Genomic DNA, 25,876 nt, shown 5'->3' on the forward strand with positions numbered 1-25,876 from the left:
AGCAACAAAAATAAATCATGAGGAGGGGGAAGAATTTTATTTCCAGACTTACCACATTGCAATATTTAAAACATTTGGTTTTCAACAAAATATTATAAAGCAATCAAAGAAACAAAAATGTATGACTTATACACAGGCTAAATGAACAGAAACTCTTCTGTTCCATTCAATGACTGAGGAAACCCAGTCATTGGAATTACTAGACAAAGGCTTTAAAAACAAATGCTCAAAGAGGCCAGGTGCAGTGGCTCATGCCTGTCATCACAGCAATTTGGGAGGCTGAGGTGGGTGGATCACTTGAGGTCAGGAGTTCAAGACCAGCCTGGCCAACGTGGTGAAATGTTGCCTCTACTAAAAATACAAAAATCAGCCGGGCTTGGTGACAGGGGCCTGTATTCCCAGCTACTCAGGAGACTGAGGCAGGAGAATTGCCTGAACCCAGGAGGTGGAGGTTATCTAGGGGCATTCAATAACAGATTTGAGTAGGTAGAAGAAAGAATTGGTGAACTTGAAGACAGGTCAATTGAACTTGTTCAGTTTGAGAAGCAGAAAGAAAAAATATTGAGGACAAATGAACAGAGCCTATGAGAACTGTGGGACACCGTAAAACATACTAACATACACAGAATACGGGTTCCAGAAGGAGAGGAGAAAATGAGGCAGAAAGAATGTTTAAAGAAATAGTGGCCCCAAATCCCCAAATTTGATGAGAGACATGAATATATACATCCAGAAATTCCAATGAATTCCAAAAAGGAGAAACATAAAAAGAGCCACACTAAGACATATAATCAAACTGTCAAAAGCCAAAAATAAAGTGAGAATCTTGAAAGCAGCAAGGGATAAGCAAGTTGTCACATACAAGAAACCTCAATAAGATTAACAGCTGATTTCTCTTCAGAAACTTTGGGGGCCAAAACACAGTGAAATGCCATGTTTAAAATAGAAAAGAAAAAATACTGTCAACGAGAAATGCTGTATTCAGCAAAATTATCCTTCAAAAATGAAGGGGAAGTAAAGACTTCCAGATAAACAAAAATGAGAGGGTTTGTTGCTAGTAAATCTGCCCTCAAAAAAGTGGTAAAAGTAGTTTTGTAGGTGGAAATGAACAAGACAGTAACTTGAACTCATATAAAGAAATAAAGAACTCGGGTAAGGCAACTGCATTAGTAAATACAAAATCTAGTGTTATTGTATATTTTGGTTTGTAACTCTTTAAAAATATATGACTTAAAATTCCAGTGTTATAGTTAATGGGCACACATGTTTGAAGGAGTAGTTTATAATCACAAAAACATGAAGGGAGAGAGATGAAGCTGTATAGAGCAGAATTGTTATATACTATTGAAGCTAAGGTTGTATTAATTAAAAATAGATTGTTATAAATTTAAGAGGTTAATTATAATCCAAAGGGTAAACACTAAGGGAACAACCAAAAAAAAAAAAAAAAAAACTATACAGAAAGGGAAATGAGAAAGGAATCAAAGTGGCACACTACAAAAAAATTAGGTATATACACAAAAAGGCAGTAATGGAGGAATTGAGGAACAAAAATATATGTCATATAGAAAACAAATAGCAAAACAGCAGAAGTGTGTCCTTTATCTATAATTACTTTAAATATAAATGGATTAAATTCTCCAATTAAAAGGCAGAGATTAACAGATTTTTAAAATCCCAATCATATGTTGTCTACAGGAGACTCACTTTAGATTCAAAGGTACAAATAGTCACGACCAGCCTGGCCAACATGGCAAAAACCCTGTCTGTACTAAAAATACAAAAATTAGCCAGGTGTGGTAGTGCACACCTGTAGTCCCAGCTACCCAGGAGGCTAAGGCATGAGAATCACTAGAACTCGGTGGCAGAGGTTGCTGTGAGCCGAAATAGCACCACTGCACTGCAACCTGGGTGACAGAGTGAGACTCTGTCTCAAACAAACAAAGAAACAAACAAACCAAAGATACAAATAGGTTGAAAGTGAAAGAATGGAAAAAGGTATTCCAAACAAATAGAAACCAAAAGATATCTGGGGTGGCTATACTAATATCAGACAAAATAGATAGTAAGGCAAAAACTGTTCTAAGAGAAAAGAAAGGACATTATATTGACAAAGGGATCAATTCATCAGGAAGATAAAAACAATTTTTCTCTAGTACACAAGGATCACTCTCCAGGATAGATTATATATTAGACCATACAACAAATCTCAATAAATTAAAATATTGAAATCCAAGCAATCGTAAGCAAAAAGAAAAAATCTGGAAGCATCACATTATCCAACTTCAAATTATACTACATGGCTATAGTAACCATAACAGCATGGTACTGGTATAAAAGTAGATGCATAGATGCAATGGAAAAGAATAGAGAACCCAGAAATAAGGCCAAATACTTAACAACCAACCAATATTCAAAGCATACAAAAACATAAATTGGGGAAAGGACACCCTATTCAATAAATGGTGCAGGGAGAATTGGTTAGTCACATGTAGAAGAATGAAACTGGATCCGTGTCTCTCACCATATACAAAAATTAACTCAAGATGGAATAAAGACTTACCTCTAACACCTGAAACCATAAAAATTCTAGAAGACAACCTGGGAAAAACTCTTCTGGACATTGGCCTAGGCAAACAGTTTACAATTGAGACCCCAAAAGCAAATGCAACAAAATTAAATAAATGGGACCTACTTCAACTAAAAAGCTTCTGCAAAGGAAATAATCAGAGTAAGTAGACAACATACACAGCGGGAGAAAATATTTGGAAATTATGCATCTGACAAAGGACTAACATCCAAAATCTACAAAGAACTCAAATTAGCAAGAAAAACAAATCCCATTAAAAAATGGGCAAAGGATATGAATAGACATTTATCAAAAGAAGATACACAAATGGCCAACAAACATTTGAAAAAATGCTCCACATGACACTAATCAGCATGGAAATGTAAATTAAAACCACAGTGAGATACCACTTTGCCCCAGCCAGAGTAGCCATTATTAAGAAGTCAAAAAGCAATATAGATGTTGGAGTGGATGTGGTGAAAAGGGAACGCTTATACATTGCTGGTAGGAATGTAAATTAGGACAACCTCTATGGAAAACAGTATGGAGATTTCTCCACGAACTAAAAGTATATCTACCATTCAATCCAGCAATCCCACTACTGACTATCTCCCCAAAGGAAAAAAAAAATCACTATATCAGACACCTGCATGCATTTTTTTTTTTTGAGATGGAATCTGGCTCTGTTGTTCAAGCTGGAGTGGAGTGCAGTGAGTGGCACAATCTCAGCTCCCTGCAACCTCTGCTGTCAGGTTCAAGTGATTCTCCTGCCTCAGCTTCCTGAGTAGCTGTGATTACAGGCATAAGCCACTACGCCTGGCTAATTTTTGTATTTTTAGTGGAGACAGGGTTTTGCCATGTTGGCCAGGCTGGTCTCAAACTCCTGGCCTTGAGTGATCTGCCCACCTCTGCCTCCCAAAGTGCTGGGATTACAGGCATGAGTCACTGTGCCAGGTCTGCATGCATATGTGTATTGCAGTGCAATTCACAGTTGTAAAGATATGGTATCAACCTAAGTGCCCATCAACTAATGAGTGGATAAAGAAAATGTGGTATGTACACATGATGAAATACTACTCAGGCATTAAAAAAGAACAAAATAATGTCTTTTGCAGCAACTTGGATGGAATTGGAGGGTATTATTCTAAGTGAAGTAACTCAGGATTGAAAAACCAAATACTGCATACTCTCACTTATAAGTGGGAGCTAAACTCTGGGTATGCAAAGGCATACAGAGTGGTATAATGGACATTGTAGGGAGACAGTGAACTCAGAAGGGGGAGGTTTGGAGGTGGGTGAGGGACAAAAAACTACCTATTGGGCACAATGCACACCTACATGGGTGATGGGTGCATCCAAGTAGTGTACATTGCACCCAATAGGCAGTCTAAAATCTCAGGTTCAGACTTCTCTGCTACACAATTCATCCATGTAACCAAAAACCACGTGTACCCCTAAAAGTATTGAAATAGGCCAGGGGCAGTGGCTCACATCTGCAATCCCAGCCCTTTGGAAGGCCAAGATGGGAGGATCACTTAAGTCCAGGAGTTTGAGATTCGCCTGGGCAACATAATGAGACCCCATCTATTTAAAAAAAAAAAAGGAGTGGTGATGCATGCCTGCAGTCCTAGCTGCTTGGGAGGCTGATGTGGGAGGATCACTGGAGCCCAGGAAGTCAGGGGTGCAGTGGGTCATAACTGTATCACTGCATTCCAGACTACATGATAGAGCAAGATCTTGTCTCAAACAAACGAACAGACAGAATCCCCCCAAACAAAAAACAATTGAAATTAAAAAAAAATTTAAAAAGAAACACACACACACACACGAAACACACACAGAGCCATATATATATATATACATATATATAATGAATTCTACCAGTCACTTAAAGAAATATACATATACATAAAATTAGACGAAGTATCTTCACTGACAACAATAAAATGGAACTAGAAATCAATAACAGAGGAAGACTACATTTTTCAAATATGTGTAAATTAAACAGCATACTCTTTTTTTTTTTTTTTGAGATGGAACTTGGCTCTTGTTGCCCAGGCTGGAGTGCAATGACGCAATCTCAGCTCACTGCAACCTCCGACTCCTAGGTTCAAGCGACTCTCCTGCCTCAGCCTCCAGAGTAGCTGGGATTATAGGCATGTGCCACCACGCCCAGCTAATTTTGTATTTTTAGTAGAGACAGGGTTTCTCCATGTTGGTCAGGCTGGTCTCAAACTCCTGACCTCAGGTGATCCACTCACCTTGGCCTCCCAAAGTGCTCGGATTACAGGCGTGAGCCACTGTGCCTGGCCTTAAACAGCATACTCTTTTTTTTTTTTTTTTTTTTGAGACCAAGTCTTGCTCTGTCTCCCAGGCTGGAGTGCAATGGCACAACCTCAGCTCAGCTCACTGCAACCTCCGCCTCCTGGGTTCAAGCAATTCTCCTGCCCCAGCTTCCTGAGTAGCTGGGATTACAGGCACATGCCACTGCGCCCACCTAATTTTTGTATTTTTTGGTAGAGATGGGGTTTCACCATGTTGGCCAGGTTGGTCTCAAACTCCTGACCTCAGGTGATCCACCTGCCTCAGCCTCCCAAACTGCTGGGATTACAGGCGTGAGCCACCGTGCCCAGCCAACAGCATACTCTTAACTAATGGGTCAGAGAAAGAAATCACAAGGGAAATTAGAAAATATAAGATGAAAATAAAAAACATAATATAACAAAATTCACAGGATGCAGTGAAAGCAGTGTTCAGAGGAAAATTTGTACCTATAAATGCTTAACATTAGAAAAGAAGAAAGGTCTCAAATCAGTAACCTAACTTTATGCCTTAAGGAACTAGAAAAAGGAGAGCAGATAAAGCTAGCAGAAGGAAGGAAATAAAAAAATACTAGAACGAGATAAACAAAATAGAGGGTAAAGAAACAATAGAGAAAATGAACAAAATCAAAAGTTGGTTCTTTAAAAATATCAACAAATTGACAAGCCTTTAGCTAGATTGACTAAGAAAATAAGACTCAAATTACTAATGTCAGAAATGAAATGTGGGACATTTCTACTGACCTTATCGAAGCAAAAAGGGTTATAGGAGAATACGATAAGTAATTATATGCCAACAAGTTAAATAATCTAGGTGAAATGGACAGCACACAAATTGACTCAAGAAGAAATAGAAAACTGACCCATCAGAACAGATAACAAAAGATTGAATCAGGAATCAAAAACCTCCCAACAATGAAAATCTCAGGACGAGGTAGTTTCACATGTGAATTCTACCAGTCATTTAAGGAAAGACTAACACCAATTCTTCCCAAACTCTACCAAAAAAGAGAAGAGGGAAGACTTCTGAGCTTATCCATGAGACCAGCACAAAACATCATAAGAAAAGAAAACTATAGACAGATGTTCTTTAAGAATATAGATGCAAAAATTGTAATTGAGAGAGTAACAAACTGGAGCCAGCCAGAAGCATACTTAGCAGAATTATACACCACGATCAAGTGGGATTTATCTCAGGAAAGCAAGGGTGATTCAAAATACAAAAATCCGTCAATGTAATACACCAGTAGAATGAAGGAAAAAAGTTCACCTCAGTTGATGTAGAAAAAGCATTTGATGAAATCCCACATTCTTTCATTATATATAAAAAAGTAAACTACAAATAAAAAGGAAATTCCTTAACTTGATAAAGGGCATTTATGAAAAAACCCACAGTTAGCTTCAGACTTAATTGAGAAAGACGAAAAGTCTTCCCCCTAAGATTAGGAACAAGACTAATATGACTGCTTTCACCACGATTTAACATTGTACTGAAAGTTCTAGCCAGAATCATCAGTCAAGAAAAAGAAACAAAAGGCATTTAAATTGAAAAGAAAGAAGTAAAGCTATGGACATGCGTCAGAGATATTGTGGATTAAATTTCAGACCACAATAAAGTGAGTCATGTGATTTTTTTTTGTTTCCTGGTACATATAAAAGTTAAGTTTACATTATACTGAGTCTGTTAAGTGTGCAATAGCATTAGATCTAAAAAAAATGTATATACCTTAATTTAAAAATACTTTATTGCTAAAAAATGCCAACAATAATCTGAGCCTTCAGCAAGACATAATCTTTTTGCTGGTGGAGGGTCTTGCCTTGATGTTGATGGCTGTTGACTGATCAGGGTGATGGTTGCTGAAGGCCGGAGTGTCTGTGGCAATTTCTTAAAATAAGACAACAAGGAAGTTTGCCACATCAATCAACTCTTCCTTTCATGAAAGATTTTTCTGTAGCAAGTGATGCTGGTTGTAAACTTATTACCCACAGTAGAACTTCTTTCAAAGTTGAAGCCAATCCTCTCAAACCCTGCTGCTGCCTTTATCAACGAAGTTTATGGAATATTCTAAATCCTTTGTTGTCATTTCAACAACTTTCACAGCATCTTCACCAGGTGTAGATTCCATCTCAAGAAACCAGTTTCTTTGCTCACCCATGAAAAGCAACTCCTCATCTCTTCAAGTTTTATCATGAGATTGCAGCAGTTTAGTCACATCTTCAAGCTCCACTTCTAATTCTAGTTCACTTGCTATTTCCACAACATCTGCAATTACTTCCTCCAGTGAAGTCTTGAACCCCTCAAAGTCATCCGCGAAGATTGGAATCAACCTCTTCCAAATTCCTGTTCATGCAGATATTTTGATCTCTTGTGAGTCCTGAATGTTCCTAATGGCATCTAGAATGGTGAATTCTTGGCCGGGCGCGGTGGCTCAAGCCTGTAATCCCGGCACTTTGGGAGGCCGAGACGGGTGGATCACGAGGTCAGAAGATCGAGACCATCCTGGCGAACACGGTGAAACCCCGTCTCTACTAAAAAATACAAAAAACTAGCCGGGCGAGATGGCGGGCGCCTGTAGTCCCAGTTACTTGGGAGGCTGAGGCAGGAGAATGGCGTAAACCCGGGAGGCGGAGCTTGCAGTGAGCTGAGATCCGGCCACTGCACTCCAGCCCGGGCTACAGAGCGAGACTCCGTCTCAAAAAAAAAAAAAAAAAAAAGGAATGGTGAATTCTTTCCAGAAGGTTTTCAATTTACTTTACCCAGACCCATCAGAAGAATCACTGTCTATAAATACTATAAATACATATGCTATGTATTTATGAAATATATTTCTTAAATAATAAGAGTTAAAAGTTGAAATGACTCCTTGATCAGAATGGATATTTTATTAGCCGGCCTGAAAACAACTTCTTCATCTTTTTATACATCTCCACCAGAACTCTTAGGTGACCAGGTGCATTGTCAATGGGCAGTAACATTTTGAAAGGAATCTTTTTTTCTGAGCAATATGTCTTAACAGTGGGCTTAAAATATTCCATAAACCATGCTGTAAACCAATGTGCTGTCATCTGGGCTTTATTGTTCCATTTTTAGAGCACAGGCAGAGTAGATTTAGCATCATTCTTAAGGGCTCTAGGATTTTTGGAATGGTAAATGAGCACTGGCTTCAACTTAAAGTCACCAGCTGCATTACCCCCTAACAAGAGATTCAGCCTGTCCTTTGAACTTTTGAAGCCAGGCCTTACTTTTCCCCTGTAGCTAGGAAAGTCCTACATGGCTTCTTCTTCAGATATAAAGCTTTTTTGTCTACTTTGTCACATTGAACATCTGTTGTTGAGTGTAGCCACTTTCATCAACTCTCTTAGCTAGGTCTTCTAGATAAGGCATTGCAGCTTCAGCACTTGCTGCTTCATGTTGTACTTTTATGTTCTGGAGATACGTTATTTTCTCAAACCTCAAGAACCAACCTCTGCTAACTTTCAGCTTTTCTTCGGCAGCCTCCTCTCTCTCAGACTTCAAACAATTGAAGAGAGTTAGGGCCTTGCTTTGGATTAGGCCTTGGTTTTAAGGAATGTTGTGGCTGGTTTGATCTCTCCAGACCACCAAAACTTTCTCCATGTGAGCAATAGGGCTGTTTTGCTTTCTTATCATTTATGTGTTTACTGGAATAGCACTTTAAATTTTCTTCAAGAACTTTTCCTTTCTATTCCCAACTTGGCTAACTTTTTGGTGCAAGAGGTCTAGGCTTTCAACATGCTTTCCTCACTAAGCTTAATTATTTCTAGCTTTTGATTTGAAGTGAGAGACTTGCGACTCTTCATTTCACTTGAACACTTAGAGATCGTTGTAGGGTTATTAACTGACCTGACTTAAATATTGTTATGTCTCAAGGAATAAGGAGGCCCCAGCAGAGGGAGAGAGATGGAGGAATGGCTGGTCAGTGGAGCAGTCCGAACATGCACATGTATTGAGTTTGCTGTCTTATATGGATCCGGTTTATGCCATCCCAAGCAATTAAAACAGTGTGAACCCCGAAAATCTGAGACAGGTCTCAGCAAATTTAGAAAGTTTATTTTGCCAGGGTTGAGGATGCATGCCTGTGACACAGCCTCAGGGGGTCCTGATGACTTGTGCCCAAGGTGGTCAGAACATAGTTTGGTTTTATACATTTTAGGCAGACATGAGACATCATTCAAGATATGTAAGATGAACATTGGTTCGGTCTGGAAAGGTGGGACAGCTTAAGCAGGGAGAAGGGCTTTCAGGTCCTAGGTAGATAAGATACAAATAGTTGCATTCTTTTGAGTTTCTCATCAGTCTCTCCAAAGGAGGCAATCAGATATGCATTTATCTCAGTGAGTAGAGGGGTGACTTTGAATAGAATGGGAGGCAGGTTTGCCCTACCCAGTTCTCAGCTTGACTTCTCCCTTTAGCTTAGTGATTTCAGTGCCCAGGATATTTTTCTTTCACAATAGTAACATCAAAGATCACTGATCACAGATAACCATAACAGATATAATAATAATGAAAAATTTGGAAATATTGTGAGAATTACCAAAATAAGACACAGAAACATGAAATGAGCACACACTGTTGGAAAAATGACACCTATAGACTTGCTTAATGTAGGGTTGCCACAAAAGTTAAATTTGTGAAAACTTGCAGCGTCTGCACAGTGCAATAAAGTGAAGTGCAATAAAACAAGGCATGCCTGTATCTCTATTTGCAGATTACTTGGTCTTATATATAGGAAATCCTAAAAGAATCCGTATACTCACACACACACACGAGGTATTAAACAAATTCAGCAAAGTTGCAAGATACAAGATTAACAACAAAATCAATTATATTTCTTTTTTTCTCTGTACTGTATTAACTGAAAAAAATCAATTGTATTTCTATGCACTATCAATTAATAATCTGAAAAGGAAATTAAGAAAATTATCTTTACAAGAGCATCCAAAAGAATAAAATACCTAGGAAAAAAATTAAGGTAGTGAGAGATGAATACTGAAAACTACAAAACGTTGCTGAAAGAAATTAAAGAGACTTGAATAACTGAAAAGACATCCTGTGTTCATGGAAGAGAAGACTTAATCTTGTTAAAATGGCAATACTTTTCAAAGCAATCTACAGATGCAATGCAATTTCTGTCAAAATTCCAATAGTTTTTTGTTGTTGCAGAAATGGGAAAGGAGATCTTCAAATTCATATGGATGTGAAAGGGCCCCAAATAGCTAAAACAATATTGAAAACAAGGAACAAAGTTGGAGGACTTGCACTTTCTGACTTCAAAACTGACTACCAAGATATAGCAATCAAAACAGCATGGTACTAGCAATAGGATAGACATATAGACCAAGGGAATAGAACTGAGAATCTAGAAATAAATTCAAATATCTATGGTCAATTGATTTTTTGACAAGGGAGTCAAGACCATTCAATGGGGAAAAAGTAGTAGTCTCTTCAACAAATAGTATTTGGACAACTTGGTATTCACCTGCAAAAGACTGAAGTTTGACACTCACCTCACACCATGTACAAAAACAAACTAAATCAACAACCAAAATATAAGAACTAAAACTTTTAGAAGAAAACAAAGGGGTAAATCTTCATGAACTTGGATTTGGTAATGGATTCTTACACATGACATTAAAAGTACAGACAATAAAAGAAAAAACAGACAAATTGGACTTCATCAAATTAAAACATTCATGCATCTAAGGACACTATCAAGAAGGTGAGAAGAGGCTGAGTATGGTGGTTCATACCTGTAGTTTCAGCACTTTGAGAGGCTGAGGTGGGAGGATCGCTTGAGCCCAGTTTGAGTTTAGACCAACCTGACGAAACCCTGTCTGCAAAAAATACAAAAATTAGCCAGGTGTGGTGGCATGTGCCTATGGTCCCAGCTACTTGGGAGGCTGAGGTGTGAGGATCGCTTGAGCCTGGGAGGTTGAGGCTGCAGTGAGCCATGGTCGTGCCACTACACTCCAGCCTGGGTGACAGAGCAAGACCCTGTTTTGAGGAAAAAAAAAAGTGAAAAGACAATCCATAGAATGAGAGAAAATATTTGCAAATTATATATCTGATAAAGAATTGATATCTAGAATATATAAAGAACTTCTACAACTCAACAGCATCAACAAAACAAGCAACTCAATCTAAAAATGGGCAAAAGACTTACATAGACATTTCTCCAAAGTAGATATTACAAATGGCCAATAAGCACATGAAAAGATGTTTCACATCACTAGTCATTAGGGAAATGCAAATGAAAACCACAATGAGATACAATTTCACACCTATTAGAATAGTTATTATTAAAAAACAATAAAAAATGGGGCCGGGTGCAGTGGCTCACGCCTGTAAGCCTAGCATTTTGGGAGGCCGAGGCAAGTGAATCAGTTGAGATCAGGAGTTCGAGACCAGTTTGGCCAACATGGTGAAACCTCATCTCTACTGAAAATACAAAAATTAGCCAGGTGTGGTGGCGGGTGCCAGTAATCCCAGCTACTCAGGAGGCTGAGGCAGGAGAATCGCTTGAACCTGGGAGGCAGAGGTTGCAGTGAGAAGATCATGCACTGCACTCCAGCCTGGGCGACAGAGCAAGACTCCGTCTCAAAAAACAAACAAACAAGCAACAACAACAAATGGACAATAACAAGTGTTGGTGAAGATGTAGATAAATTAGAACTATTCTGCATTGTTTGTGGGAGTGTAACAATGGGACAACTACTGTGGAAAACAGTTTGGCAGATTCTCAAAAAGTTAAACATAGTATTCCATGATCTAGCAATTCCACTTCTGGGTATATACACAAAAGATTGGAAAGCGGGGACTCAAACAGATACTTGTATGTGCATACATGTTCATAACCGCATTATTCACAATAGTCAAAAGGTGGAAGCAGCCTAAATGCCCATCAACAGATGAATAGATAAACAAAATATGGTAGATGCATACAATGCTATATTATTCATCTTTAAAAAGGAATAGAATTATATTTTTAAGTCAGAAACCAACACATGCTAGAAATAGAATTCTGCTATTCTATTCCATGTGCTACAAGGTGGAATGAACCTTGGAAACATTCCATGAAGTGAAATAAGCCAGACACAAAGGGACAAATATTGTATGATTTCACCCATATGAGATACCTAGAATAGGCAAATTCATACCATCAGAGAGTAGACTAGAGATTACCTAGGGTTGCAGGGAGAGGGCAATGAGAACTTACTGTTTATTGGGTACAGAGTTTCCATTTGGGATGATGAAATCCTTCTGGAAATGCTAGTGATAGTTGTACAATATTGTGAATGCGCTTAGTGCCACTGAACTGTACACCTTAAAATGGTTAAAAATGATACATTTGATGTATATTTTACCACAATAAAAAGGTACAAAATACTAAAAACTAAAACAAACAAAATAAACTATTAAATTCTACACTTAAAAATAGTGAATTTTGTGGTATTTGAATGATATCTCAATTTTAAAAATTAATGAGCTGAACTGTTGGGAAAAGAGCCACAGAATAACACCAAAAGCAGTAGAAAGAAGGAAATAGTAAAGATAAGAGTAGAAATTGATGAAAGAGAAAATGAAGATTCAATAGAATATATTTAGAAAGTATCAACAAAACCAGAAGTTAGCTCTCAGAAAATAATTATAAAATAAAGAACTTTCTTCATGAGACAATCAAGATAAATAGAAGCCCTAAATTAGGAATTAAAAAGGGAAGTATAGATACAGTAGCTATCAGAAATCTAACAATTTTATGCTAATAAGTTTGAAAACCTAGCTGAAATAGATAATTTTCTTAAAAAAATTCTAAAACTGACTCTCAATAAGAAAGCAAAAACCTGAAATAAATATTATATATCCTTTAATGGCTATAAAGCATTGTCTTAGTTTAAAATTTCTACTACCCAAAACAAACAAACCTGGACTATATGGTTTACCTGCATGGAAGATATAATTATAAACATATAAAACTGTCCAGGCATGGTGGCTCACACCTGTAATCCCAGCACTTTGGGAGGCCGACCCAGGCAGATCACTTGAGGTCAGGAGTTTGAAATCAGCCTGGCCAACATGGTGAAACCCTATCTCTACTAAAAATACAAAAATTAGCCAGGTGTGGTGGCAGGCGCCTGTAATCCCAGCTACCTGGGAAGCTGAGTCAGGAGAATCGCTTGAACCTGGGAGGCAGAGGTTGCAGTGAGCTGAGATCGTGCCACTGCACTCCAGCCTGGGTGACAAAGTGAGACTCTGTCTCAAACAAACAAACAAACAAACAAACAAACAAAAAACTATAAAAAAGGTGAAAAGTCAATGTGATAAGTTGGTGTGGGAGAAGATATTTGTAACACATACAACAGGCAAAGCATTAGGATTCAAAATGTATAAAAGATGTCTTACTGATCAATAAGAAAAAGACAAAACAATACAGCAGAAAATTTGGCAAAAGATTAGAAACAGGCAATTCATAATTTAAACATATAAAAATGCCCAACTTTATTCATAATTAGAGAAACAAAAATTTAAAAATAGGATACTATTTCATATTCGTTAGATTGATGAAGTCTGATAGTCAAAGTGTTAGCAAGGATGTAGAACAAGAGGAACATTGCTGATATTAAAGTAGATTGATTCAATAACTTCAGAAAACAATTTGCCCATATATAGTGAAGTTAAGACATTCATATCCTACAACGCAGTAATTCCACTCCTAGGTATATATCTGAGAGATACTTTAGACATGTGTACAATAAAACATACAAGAATTGTTTTGAGATATCTTAAAAATGTAAATTAGTTCAGATCACTTCCTTCCTCAAAATCCTCCGAGGCTGAGATTAAAATTCAAAGTCCTCACCAGGCCTACAAGGCATGACAGTTTGCTTGTCTAACCACCTCTCCTGCTCTGCTCTCCCTGTTTCTGTTCTAGCCCTGCTGACTTTGCTGTTCCTTGAACGGCCTCTTTTTCTCCCTAGGGCTCTTGGACTCACCATTCCTTCACTTCCTCAAGGTTTTCCCCCCAGTTTTTATTTTGTCTCGATTCCTGGGTTCAGCGAGACCTCTGTTGACCACCTTTCTTTCCCTCCCTCCCTCCCTCCCTCCCTTCCTTCTTTTCTTTCTTCCTTCCTCCCTCCCTCCTTTCTTTCTTCCTTCCTCCCTCCCTCCTTTCTTTCCTTCCTCCCTCCCTCCTTTCTTTCCATCCTCCCTCCCTCCCTCCTTCCCTCCCTCCCTCCCTTCCTTCCTTCCTTCCTTCCTTCCTATACATATTAGATATACGTATTTTGGGCTACATGTGATAACTTGATACATTCATATAATCAAATCAGGATAATTGCCTTAAATATTTATCTTTTTCTTATGCTAGGAACATTTGAATTATTCTCTTCTAGTTATCTTGAAATGCACAATAGATTGATGTTATCTATAGTCACTTCATTGATCTATTGAACATTAGGTCTTATTTCTTCTCAGTGTATATTTGTAACCATTAACCAACCTCTTTTCATCCCCTGCCCTTCCTGGCCTCTGGTAACCACCAGTCTACTCTTTATCTTCATGAGATTCACTTTTTTAGCTCCCACAGATGAGTGAGAACATGTGATATTTGTCCTTCTGTGTTTGGTTGCTTCCATCTTTTCTAAAATAGCTGCTAGGACTGCCTCTTCTCCTCCAACCTGGTGAGTCCCTTTATCTCCTTTGGCTGGTTTATTTTCCTTCCTGCCTGACATTATATTCTATATACATTTGTTCCAGCATTTATTTCTGTCTCTCCTACTAGACTGTAAGCTTCCTGGGGGCTGGACATTTTCTGTCTTACTCGTTGTTGCATTTCCCAGTGCCTAAAATGATGTTTGCTTGGTACAGGGTGGGTGCTCAATCACAGCTCTTCCAGTGAGTGAATGGAATTGCGTGATAGTCAAGATGTGATGGGAAGGAAACACTTAGATGACACAAAGAGTACTTCTTGGTAAAAGCAAAGCCATTAGAGTTGTAGATGCATGAAAAGAATTTGAAGAAGATTGGTTCATAAACTAAAAGAATATTCTTCAGAAACAGATTGAATATGTATGATTAAGTTAATAGATTAAACAGAAGTAGATATCTGTGTATTTCATCTATATTCCTAAAAGTTTGTATATTCAGGTTGGTCAGAAAACTCTCGGGACCTTCCCTTGGGAAACCTTATATTCAGGTTGAGTTGCAGTATGCTAGAGCCTATACAGTCATTCTGTCTGCCAGGCAGTCATTCCCAAGTACTCAGGGTCACACCCAGCCCCAGGCATAGGGCCACGGGGTAGGAAGGACAGAGAAGGGGAAGGGAGTCAGGTACACTAAGTGTCCGCTGTGTGCCAGGAACTCTGCCTGGGTTTCTCTGTCACATGGGTGACTTAGGAGCACCCCTTCCAGGGCTCAGGCAGGGAGCAGGCCAGAGCTCTAGGGCTGTGCAGCTCGGTCTGACTTCTCCAACCTTTGCTACCCCTGTAGCTCTCGGAGATGTTCTTTGTGTCCATCTGCACATCTGAGTTGTCCATGAAGCTCTATGTGGACCCCATCAACTACTGGAAGAACGGCTACAACGTGCTGGATGTGATCGTTATGATCATTATGCTTCTCCCCTATACCGTCCGCGAGCTCATGGGCAGACAGTTCAGTTACGTGCATATCGCTGATGGCATGCAGTCCCTGCGCATCCTCAAGCTTATCGGCTATAGCCGGGGCATCCGGGTGAGTGCGCTGGGGGTGCCATGGTGCTGGGAGGGCAGGCTGTAGGCCCATTTGCCCCGAAGGCCCTAAGGAAATAATGACTGTACTACCATCTTCCAGTTGTTGAGTCCAACGTGTGTGGCAGGTTGATCTTTACCAATATTATCTCATTTACTCTTAAAACAATTCTAAGAACGGTATTATTAGCTCCATTTTACAGATGAAGAAATTGAGGTCACCCAGCAGTGAAATGTCAGAGCTGAGATTTGAAAGGTGTGTCTGACTCCAGAGGCCACATCTGAACTTTTCCTCTCTCTTGTGCTGCGAAGTGCCTGATTTTCTTATGCTACACATCCTTTGAACTACATACCCAGGACGCCTCAGCTTTTTGGTGGCCCAGGCCACTAGCTGCTTTCCCCACATAGCTGAGAGTCTGCTGCTGTCTTGCTGGGAATAGTCTCTGTGCTTCTGTAAGGTGGCTCTGGAAGGGCTACTGCTGCTGAGAAGTCTTTCTGGGTTGCTGAAAACCATGGAGTGACCAACACTCCCTTGACTCAGAGGCTTCAGAAAGAACCTCAGGGCTGCCCCCCTGCCCTGAATCGTGCCCTCAGGCACTTGTCCTGTGCACAGTAGGTTCACCTAGCTCTGCACCCAGTGTTCATGCTTCTCCAGGCGGGGGCTGGTCTGGGTTCCTATGTTCAGTCAGGGTGTGTTGACCTGTCCTGTCAGGGGCTGCCCCTTGCCTGGGCTTGGGTGGCTTGCTGTCTAGGGCCTGGCCCCACATTCTGGGAGCCCCAGGCCTGGGTAGAGAAGAGAAGGGGAGCGTTAGAGGTCTCCCCTGTCACGCATACACCTTCGTTTGTTTCTTGCTGTCATGTAAGCAAGCGCCTGCCTGTGTGTGTCCCCTCTCAAACAACGCAATCCAGCCTGCCCTCTCCTTCTCTTCATGGCGAACCCTCTGGGGAAAAGTGTCTGTAGTTCCAGTCGCACTTCCCTCTCCATCATTTATGCCCTAGCTGCTTTCCCTACACTCCAGAATATCTAGCCTCTCTGAGGTTGCCAGCATCCTCCTTGTCTTCAAATCCAGTGGCCAATTCCCTTGGCATCCTTGTCACTCCTTTCTCTTGGTTTTCCTCCAGCCTTACTTGTCAGGAGTGTTTATCCTTTGCCTGGCTCATACACGCTGTTTTCTCAGGATGGTCCCTGAGTTCTCCTCCTCTGCTCCCTTTGCACATCCTCTCTGGGTGATCTTTTCCACTTTCCAGGACCCTCCACCTGCCTACCCCTCTCTCTTTGACCTTTAGACCCAACTGCACCCTGGGCATCTCACAGGCTTCTCAAATTTGATGTGTCTACACTGAACTTGTCACTCACCCCCATCCCCAACCTCAAATCCCAAACCCTGGCTTCTCCTCCAGTTCGTTTCTTTCTTTCTTTCTTTCTTTCTTTCTTTCTTTCTTTCTTTCTTTCTTTCTTTCTTTCTTTCTTTCTTTCTTTCTTTCTTTCTTTCTTTCTCTCTTTCTTTCTCTCTTTCTTTCTCTCTTTCTCTCTTTCTCTCTTTCTTTCTTTCCTTTCTTTCTTTTCTTTTTTATACTTTAACTTCTAGGGTACGTGTGCACAATGTGCAGGTTTGTTACATAGGTACACATGTGCCATGTTGGTGTGCTGCACCCATTAGCTCATCATTTACATTAGGTATATCTCCTAATACTATCCCTCCCCCGTACCCCCACCCTACAACAGGCCCTGGTGTGTGATGTTCCCCTTCCTGTGTCCAAGTGTTCTCATTGTTCAATTCCCACCTATGAGTGAGAACATGCGGTGTTTGGTTTTCTGTCCTTGTGATAGTTTGCTGAGAATGATGGTTTCCAGCTGCATCCATGTCCCTACAAAGGAGATGAACTCATCCTTTTTATGGCTGTATAGTATTCCATGGTGTGTGCCACATTTTCTTAATCCAGTCTATCATTGATGGGCATTTGGGTTGGTTGCAAGTCTTTGCAATTGTGAATAGTACCGTGATTAACATACGTGTGCATGTGTCTTTATAGCAGCATGATTTATAATCCTTTGGGTATATACCCAGTAATGGGATGGCTGAGTCAAATGGTATTTCTAGTTCGTGATCCTTGAGGAATCGCCATACTGTCTTCCACAATGGTTGAACTAGTTTACGCTCCCACCAACAGTGTAAAAATGTTCCTATTTCTCCACATCCTCTCCAGCACCTGTTGTTTCCTGACTTTTTAATGATCGCCATTCTAACTGATGTGAGATGGTATCTCATTGTGGTTTTGATTTGCATTTCTCTGATGGCCAGTGATGATGAGCATTTTTTCATGTGTCTGTTGGCTGCATGAATGTCTTCTTTTGAGAAGTGTCTGTTCATATCCTTCACCCCCTTTTTGATGGGGTTGTTTGATTTTTTCTTGTAAATTTGTTTGAGTTCTTTGTAGATTCTGGATATTAACCTTTTGTCAAATGGGTAGATTGGAAAAATTTTCTCCCATTCTGTGGGTTGCCTGTTCACTCTGATGGTAGTTTCTTTTGCTGTGCAGAAGCTCTCTAGTTTAATTAGATCCCATTTGTCAATTTTGGCTTTTGTTGCAATTATTTTGGTGTTTTAGACATGAAGTCCTTGCCCATGCCCATGTCCTGAATGGTATTGCCTAGGTTTTCTTCTAGGGTTTTTATGGTTTTAGGTGCAACATTTAAGTCTTTAATCCATCTTGAATTAATTTTTGTATAAGGTTTAAGGAAGGGATCCAGTTTCAGCTTTCTACATATGGCTAGCCAGTTTTCCCAGCACTATTTATTGAATAGGAATCCTTTCCCCATTTCTTGCTTTTGTCAGGTTTGTCAAAGATCAAATGGTTGTAGTTGTGTGATATATTTCTGAGGGCTCTATTCTGTTCTGTTGGTCTATATCTCTGTTTTGGTACCAGTACCATGCTGTTTTGGTTACTGTAGCCTTGTAGTATAGTTTGAAGTCAGGTAGCGTGATGCCTCCAGCTTTGTTCTTTTTGCTTAGGATTGTCTTGGCAATGCGGGCTCTTTTTTGGTTCCATATGAACTTTAAAGTAGTTTTTTTCAATTCTGTGAAGCAAGTCATTGGTAGCTTAATGGGGATGGCATTGAATCTATAAATTACCTTGGGCAGTATGGCCATTTTCACAATATTGATTCTTCCTATCCATGAGCATGGAACATTCTTCCATTTGTTTGTGTCCTCTTTTATTTTGTTGAGCAGTGGTTTTTAGTTCTCCTTGAAGAGGTCCTTCATATCCTTTGTAAGTTGGATTCCTAGGTATTTTATTCTCTTTGAAGCAATTGTGAATGGGAGTTCACTCATGATTTGGCTCTCTGTTTGTCTGTTACTGGCGTATAGGAATGTTTGTGATTTTTGCACATTAATTTTGTATTCTGAGACTTTGCTGAAGTTGCTTATCAGCTTAAGGAGATTTTGGGCTGAGACAATGGGGTTTTCTAAATATACAATCATGTCATCTGCAAACAGGGACAATTTGACTTCCTCTTTTCCTAATTGAATACCCTTTATTTCTTTATCCTACCTGATTGCCCTGGCCAGAACTTCCAACACCATGTTGAATAGGAGTGGTGAGAGAGGGCATCCCTGTCTTGTGCCAGTTTTCAAAGGGAATGCTTCCAGTTTTTGCCCATTCAGTATGATATTGGCTGTGGGTTTGTCATAAATAGCTCTTATTATTTTGAGATATGTCCCATCAATACCTAATTTATTGAGAATTTTTAGCATGAAGAGCTATTGAATTTAGTTGAAGGCCTTTTCTGCATCTATTGAGATAATCTTGTGGTTTTTGTCTTTGGTTCTGTTTATATGATGGATTACATTTACTGATTTGCATGTGTTGAACCAGCCTTGCATCCCAGGGATGAAGCCCACGTGATCATGGTGGATAAGCTGTTTGATGTGCTCTGGATTGGTTTGCCAGTATTTTATTGAGGATTTTTGCATCAATGTTCATCAGGGATATTGGTCTAAAATTCTCTTTTTTTGTTGTGTCTCTGCCAGGCTTTGGCTCAGGATGATGCTGGCCTCATAAAATGAGTTAGGGAGGAGTCTCTCTTTTTCTATTGATTGGAATAGTTTCAGAAGGAATGGTACCAGCTCCTCCTTATACCTCTGGTAGAATTCGGCTATGAATCCATCTGGTCTTGGCCTTTTTTTGGTTGGTAGGCTATTAATTATTGCCTCAATTTCAGAGCCTGTTATTGGTCTATTCAGGGATTCATCTTCTTCCTGGTTTAGTCTTGGGAGGGTATATGTGTCCAGGAATTTATCCATTTCTTCTAGATTTTCTAGTTTATTTGCATAGAGGTGTTTATAGTATTCTCTGATGGCAGTTTGTATTTCTGTGGGATCGGTGGTGATAACCCCTTTATCATTTTTTATTGCTTCTATTTGATTCTTCTCTCTTTTCTTCTTTATTAGTCTTGCTAGCAGTCTATCAATTTTGTTGATCTTTTCAAAAAACCAGCTCCTGGTTTCATTGATTTTTTGAAGGCCTTTTTTGTGTCTCTATCTCCTTCAGTTCTGCTCTGATCTTAGTTATTTCTTGTCTTCTGCTAGCATTTGAATGTGTTTGCTCTTGCTTCTCTAGTTCTTTTAATTGTGATGTTAGGGTGTCAATTTTATATCTTTCCTGCTTTCTCTTGTGGGCATTTAGAGCTATAAAGTTCCCTCTACACACTGCTTTAAATGGGTCCCAGAGATTCTGGTATGTTGTGTCTTTGTTCTCATTGGTTTCAAAGAACATCTTTATTTCTGCCTTCATTTCGTTATGTACCCAGTAGTCATTCAGGAGCAGGTTGTTCGGTTTCCATGTAGTTGAGTGGTTTCGAGTGAGTTTCTTAATCCTGAGTTCTAGTTTGATTGCACTGTGATCTGACAGACAGTTTGTTATAATTTCTGTTGTTTTACATTTGCTGAGGAGTGCTTTACTTCCAACTGTGTGGTCAATTTTGGAATAAGTGCGATGTGGTGCTGAGAAGAATGTATATTCTGTTGATTTGGGGTGCAAAGTTCTGTAGATGTCTATTAGGTCTGCTTCGTGCAGAGCTGAATTCAATTCCTGGATATCCTTGTTAACTTTCTGTCTCGTGGATCTGTCTAATGTTGACAGTGGGGTGTTAAAGTCTCCCATTATTATTGTATGGGAGTCTAAGTCTCTTTGTAGGTCTCTAAGGACTTGCTTTATGAATCTGGGTGCTTGTATTGGGTGCATATATATTTAGGATAGTTAACTCTTCTTGTTGAGTTGATCCCGTTACCATTATGTAATGACCTTCTTTGTCTCTTTTGATCTTTATTGGTTTAAAGTCTGTTTTATCGGAGACTAGGATTGCAACCACTGCTTTTTTTTTGTTTTGTTTTCCATTTGCTTGGTAGATCTTCCTCCATCCCTTTATTTTGAGCCTATGTGTGTCTCTGCATGTGACATGGGTCTCCTGAATACAGCACACTAATGGGTCTTGACTCTTTATCCAATTTGCCAGTCTGTATCTTTTAATTGGAGCATTTAGCCCATTTACATTTAAGGTTTATATTGTTATGTGTGAATTTGATCCTGTCATTATGATGTTAGCTGGTTATTTTGCTTGTTAGTTGATGCAGTTTCTTCCTAGCATGAGTGGTCTTTACAATTTGGCATGTTTTTGCAGTGGCTGGTGCCAGTTGTTCCTTTCCATGTTTAGTGCTTCCTTCAGGAGCTCTTGTAAAGCAGGCCTGGTGGTGACAAAATCTCTCAGCATTTGCTTGTCTGTAAAGGATTTTATTTCTCCTTCACTTATGAAGCTTAGTTTGGCTGGATATGAAATTCTGGGTTGAAAATTCTTTTCTTTAAGAATGTTGAATATTGGCCCCCACTCTGTTCGGGCTTGTAGAGTTTCTGCCGAGAGATCCGCTGTTAGTCTGATGGGCTTCCCTTTGTGGATAATCTGACCTTTCTCTCTGGCTGCCCTTAACATTTTTTCCTTCATTTCAACTTTGGTGAATCTGACAATTATGTGTCTTGGAGTTGTTCTTCTTGAGGAGTATCTTTGTGGTGTTCTCTGTATTTCCTGAATTTGAATGTTGGCCTGCCTTGCTAGGTTGGGGAAGTTCTCCTGGATAATATCCTGAAGAGTGTTTTCCAACTTGGTTCCATTCTCCCCATCACTTTCAGGTACACCCATCAGACCTAGATTTAGTCTTTTCACATAGTCCCATATTTCTTGAAGTTTTGTTCGTTTTACTTTTTTTTCTCTAGACTTCTCTTCTCACTTCATTTCATTCATTTGATCTTCAATCACTGATACCCTTTCTTCCAGTTGATCGAATCAGCTACTGAAGCTTGTGCATGCGTCACATAGTTCTCATGCCTGGTTTTCAGCTCCATCAGGTCATTTAAGGACTTCTCTACACTGGTTATTCTAGTTGGCCATTCATCTAATCTTTTTTCAAGGTTTTTAGCTTCTTTGTGATGGGTTTGAACATCCTCCTTTAGCTCAGAGAATTATGATCGTCTGAAGACTTCTTCTCTCAACTTGTCAAAGTCATTCTCTGTCCAGCTTTGTTCCATTGCTGGCGAGGAGCTGCATTCCTTTGGAGGAGAAGAGGTGCTCTGATTTTTAGAATTTTCAGCTTTTCTGCTCTGGTTTCTTCCCATCTTTGTGGTTTTATCTACCTTTGGTCTTTGATGATGGTGACGTACAGATGGGGTTTTGGCTTTCTGTTTGTTAGTTTTCCTTCTGACAGTCAGGACCTTCAGCTGCAACTCTGTTGGAGTTTGCTGGAGGTCCACTCCAGACCCTGTTTGCCTGGGTATCACCAGCGGAGACTGCAGAACAGCAAATATTGCAGAACAGCAAATGTTGCTGCCTGATTGTTTCTCTGGAAGCTTCATCTCAGAGGGGCACCCAGCCGTGTGAGGTGTCTGTCTGCCCCTACTGGGAGGTGCCTCCCAGTTAGGCTACTTGGGGGTCAGGGACCCACTTGAGGAGGCAGTCTGTCCCTTCTCAGATCTCAAACTCTGTGCTGGGAGAACCACTACTCTCTTCAAAACTGTCAGACAGGGACATTTAAGTCTGCAGAAGTTTCTGCTGCCTTTTGTTCAGCTATTCCCTGCCCCCAGAGGTGGAGTCTACAGAGGCAGGCAGGCCTCCTTGAGCTGCGGTGGGCTCCACCCAGTTTACCTACTCAAACCTCAGCAATGGTGGGTGCCCCTCCCCCAGCCTCGCTGCCACCTTGCAGTTCGATCTCAGCCTGCTGTGCTAGCAATGAGTGAGGCTCAGTGGGTGTGGGACCCTCTGAGCCACGCGTGGGATATAATCTCCTGATGTGCCATTTGGTAAGACCATTGGAAAAGTGCAGTATTAGGGTGAGAGTGACCCGATTTTCCTGGTGCCATCTGTCGCAGCTTCCCTTGGCTAGGAAAGGGAATTCCCTGACCACTGTGCTTCCCGGGTGAGGCGATGCCTCCCCCTGCTTCGGCTCTTGCTCGGTGGCCTGCACCCACTGTCCTGCACCCACTGTCTGACAAGCCCCAGTGAGATGAACCTGGTACCTCAGTTGGAAATGCAGAAATCACCCGTCTTCTGCATCACTCACACTGGGAGCTATAGACTGGAGCTTTTCCTATTCGGCCATCATCTCCTCCAGTATTTCATCTCTTGGTAAAGAGGAGTCTTCCACCCGCATTCAGTTGCCAAGTCATAAATCTGACTGTCTACTTAGACTCCTCTCTCAAGCTTTGTTGTGTGACCTCCTCGGTGGTTATTGACTTGTCCACATCTCTTCATCCCTGTCACCATCAGCCTTACCTGGATTCCTACAATGGCATCCCACACTACTGGGAGCCCTGGAACAGAAATGCCCCAGCAGGGTGGGGAGGATCTTGAAAGTGCACATCCAATTGCAGCACCCTAGGTTTCAAGCCTGAGGGTGGCTCCCCATTTTTCAGACTACAGACAGACCTTGCAGTGTGTCCTAGAAGGAAGGGAGTAGGTAAGGTGCTGGGCACTGGAGTCAGCAGGGACGAGAGGAAGGAAGGTGGAAGGGAAAGAAGACTGGAGGCCCGAGATGTTCATGGTCAGGTGGGCACCCCGGAGCAAGGGCGGGATCTGGCAGTGGGAAGTGTGATCTGGTTTTTCCAGGTGTTGGGCACCAAGGAAGCAGGGGCCAGGAGTGGCACCAGGGTCACTAGAGAGGGAAGCCCAGGGGTAAAGAGGCCTAGCATCTTCCATAAAGATGTGGAAGGCCCCCAGGCTGACAGCAGGGTTGGCTGGAGAAGGAGGTACTGAATCTGGAGGCAGAGATTTTAAGACATGAGGGAGAGGGGGAAGCTGGAAGGTTGGCCCTGCCCAAAAGCTGGGGCTGTGCCTGTGAAAACAGGGGATTCCAGGATAAGGCAGATGGTGGCCCCCTGAATCTGAGGACTGTTAGGGATAGGCAGCCTTCTTGGAGAGGGGAGCTGGGTTGTGATGTCCTCTGCTGATAGAGGACTTTCAGGTGAGGCCAGGAGAGGAGGGAAGCAGAAAGGACTGGTGGCAGGGAGGGCTTCCATCTTGGAAGAAAGGGGCAGGGGCAGTGACCAGACTGGCACCTCAAGGCTGGGGACACTGGCTGCTGGCTCAGTGCACCTGTCTTTTCTATGTTGTGGCAGAGGCTCCTGCTGGCCAAGGGCTGTATCCCAGAGCAAGCTGGCCTGCTTGGGGACTGCTCAGCCTTTTGCCCTTGTAGGCATGCACAGAGACCCTGGGCATGCAGGGGCAACAGGCACACACGCATGCACCCCAGGTTTGGCCTCATGGTTTTTCTGTCATTAAGCAGGGCCTTGCATCCTAGAGTGATTCCCTGGGGATCACCAACCACCCTGAGCTGTGGCTGTCCTGTAGCCTTGGGATGTCATAGGACCTCAGAGCCCCAGAGGCACAGAAGTGACCCTGGATAACATGCCCTCTGAATGTTGGCTGGCCTGCTGCCAGAGGGAGCTGGACCTGCCCATGGTCGGCACTTGCACCTCTGAGCTAATTTGTATTAATTCAAGTCTAAAGGAGCCCTTAAATAAAGGGCTACAATCTCAGAGCCCAGAGATGGCACTCTGGCACATTCTTGGCTCCTGACCCCAGATTGATTAAAATGACACTCTGCCTTCTACCTCATGACAATAAACCTGCACCATGAGGAAATGTTGTTTTGCACAGAGATGCACGAATGTTCATCTGCGTTTCAGCCTGGAAACAACCTTCAGACGCTGGGCTGTGGTGTGAGCATTAGTCCCCCTTCCTCCCTGCCTCCTCCTGGGGCCGGATCATCTTCCACACATCCAAGGGGCTGTGTAGGAGGGCTCCCTCCAAGCACTGGGCCTGGGCATCTGCTTTGCCTGGAGCTTGTTTCCACATCCAGAATGCCCCAGGGCTGTGGCTTGATCCAGAGCCCGGGAGAGCTGAACTGGGTACAGGGAATTGCCCCCTGCAAAAGAATTTGGGAATTCAAAATCACACATCCAATGGGGGCCACACCATGGGCCTCAAAAGCTTAGGACTTCCTCAGGAGGGAGCTACCGGCCTAAGGGGAACTGGGCAACCCTCTCCTGGGACTGGATTTCCGTACCTTTCTGGACTGTGCCCTAGAAGGCCTGCGTGGATTGTGCTTAAAGAATTTGGACAAATCCAGCTGTCATGGGTCCTATATGGGGCTCCCAGGAGAGCGTGTCTGTTCCTCCACTGCTGCTCTCAAGGTTGCTCAGCTTGGACCTCAGGTGGCACCAGCTTATGGGCCGGCCTGGAGGTGGGAGGCCCAGCCAGGTCTCCCCGCAACCCTTCTGCACAGGCTTTGGGTTCTACTACCCAGTGTTCCTCCCTTCCCACTAAAAACCTGATCTGCGGACCACATCTCATCACAGCTTTTCTCATGAGGATTTACTGCTTTTGTCTTAGTCCTTGGGAAAGAAGTTCTGCCTCTGTTTAGTGGGGAGGAAGGCATTAAGAAAAAAAAAATCTTGGCTGGGCGCGGTGGCTCACACTTGTAATCCCAGCACTTTGGGAGGCCAAGGTGGGTGGATCACAAGGTCAGGAGATCGAGACCATCCTGGCTAACATGTGAAACCCCCATCTCTACTAAAAATACAAAAAAAAAAAAAAAAAAAAATTGCCAGGTGTGGTGGCGGGTGCCTGTAATCCCAGCTACTCAGGAGGCTGAGGCAGGAGAATGGTGTGAACCTGGGAGGCGGAGCTTGCAGTGAG

The 25,876-nt window shown here is 41.5% G+C and overlaps 1 protein-coding gene across 1 annotated transcript in view; it reads left to right on the forward strand.

The window, feature by feature from the left end:
- The window catches only part of CATSPER3 (cation channel sperm associated 3), a 46,857-nt gene that overhangs the window by 15,987 nt on the left and 4,994 nt on the right, over positions 1–25,876 (forward strand). Inside the window, exon 3 of the mRNA XM_025388146.1 lies at positions 15,395–15,634. Within this exon, the coding sequence (XP_025243931.1) occupies positions 15,395–15,634 (240 nt within the window). The remainder of the gene's footprint in view (positions 1–15,394; positions 15,635–25,876) is intronic.

The sequence above is a fragment of the Theropithecus gelada genome, chromosome 6, assembly GCF_003255815.1.
Source record: "Theropithecus gelada isolate Dixy chromosome 6, Tgel_1.0, whole genome shotgun sequence".
NCBI classification, from domain to species: Eukaryota; Metazoa; Chordata; class Mammalia; order Primates; family Cercopithecidae; genus Theropithecus; species Theropithecus gelada.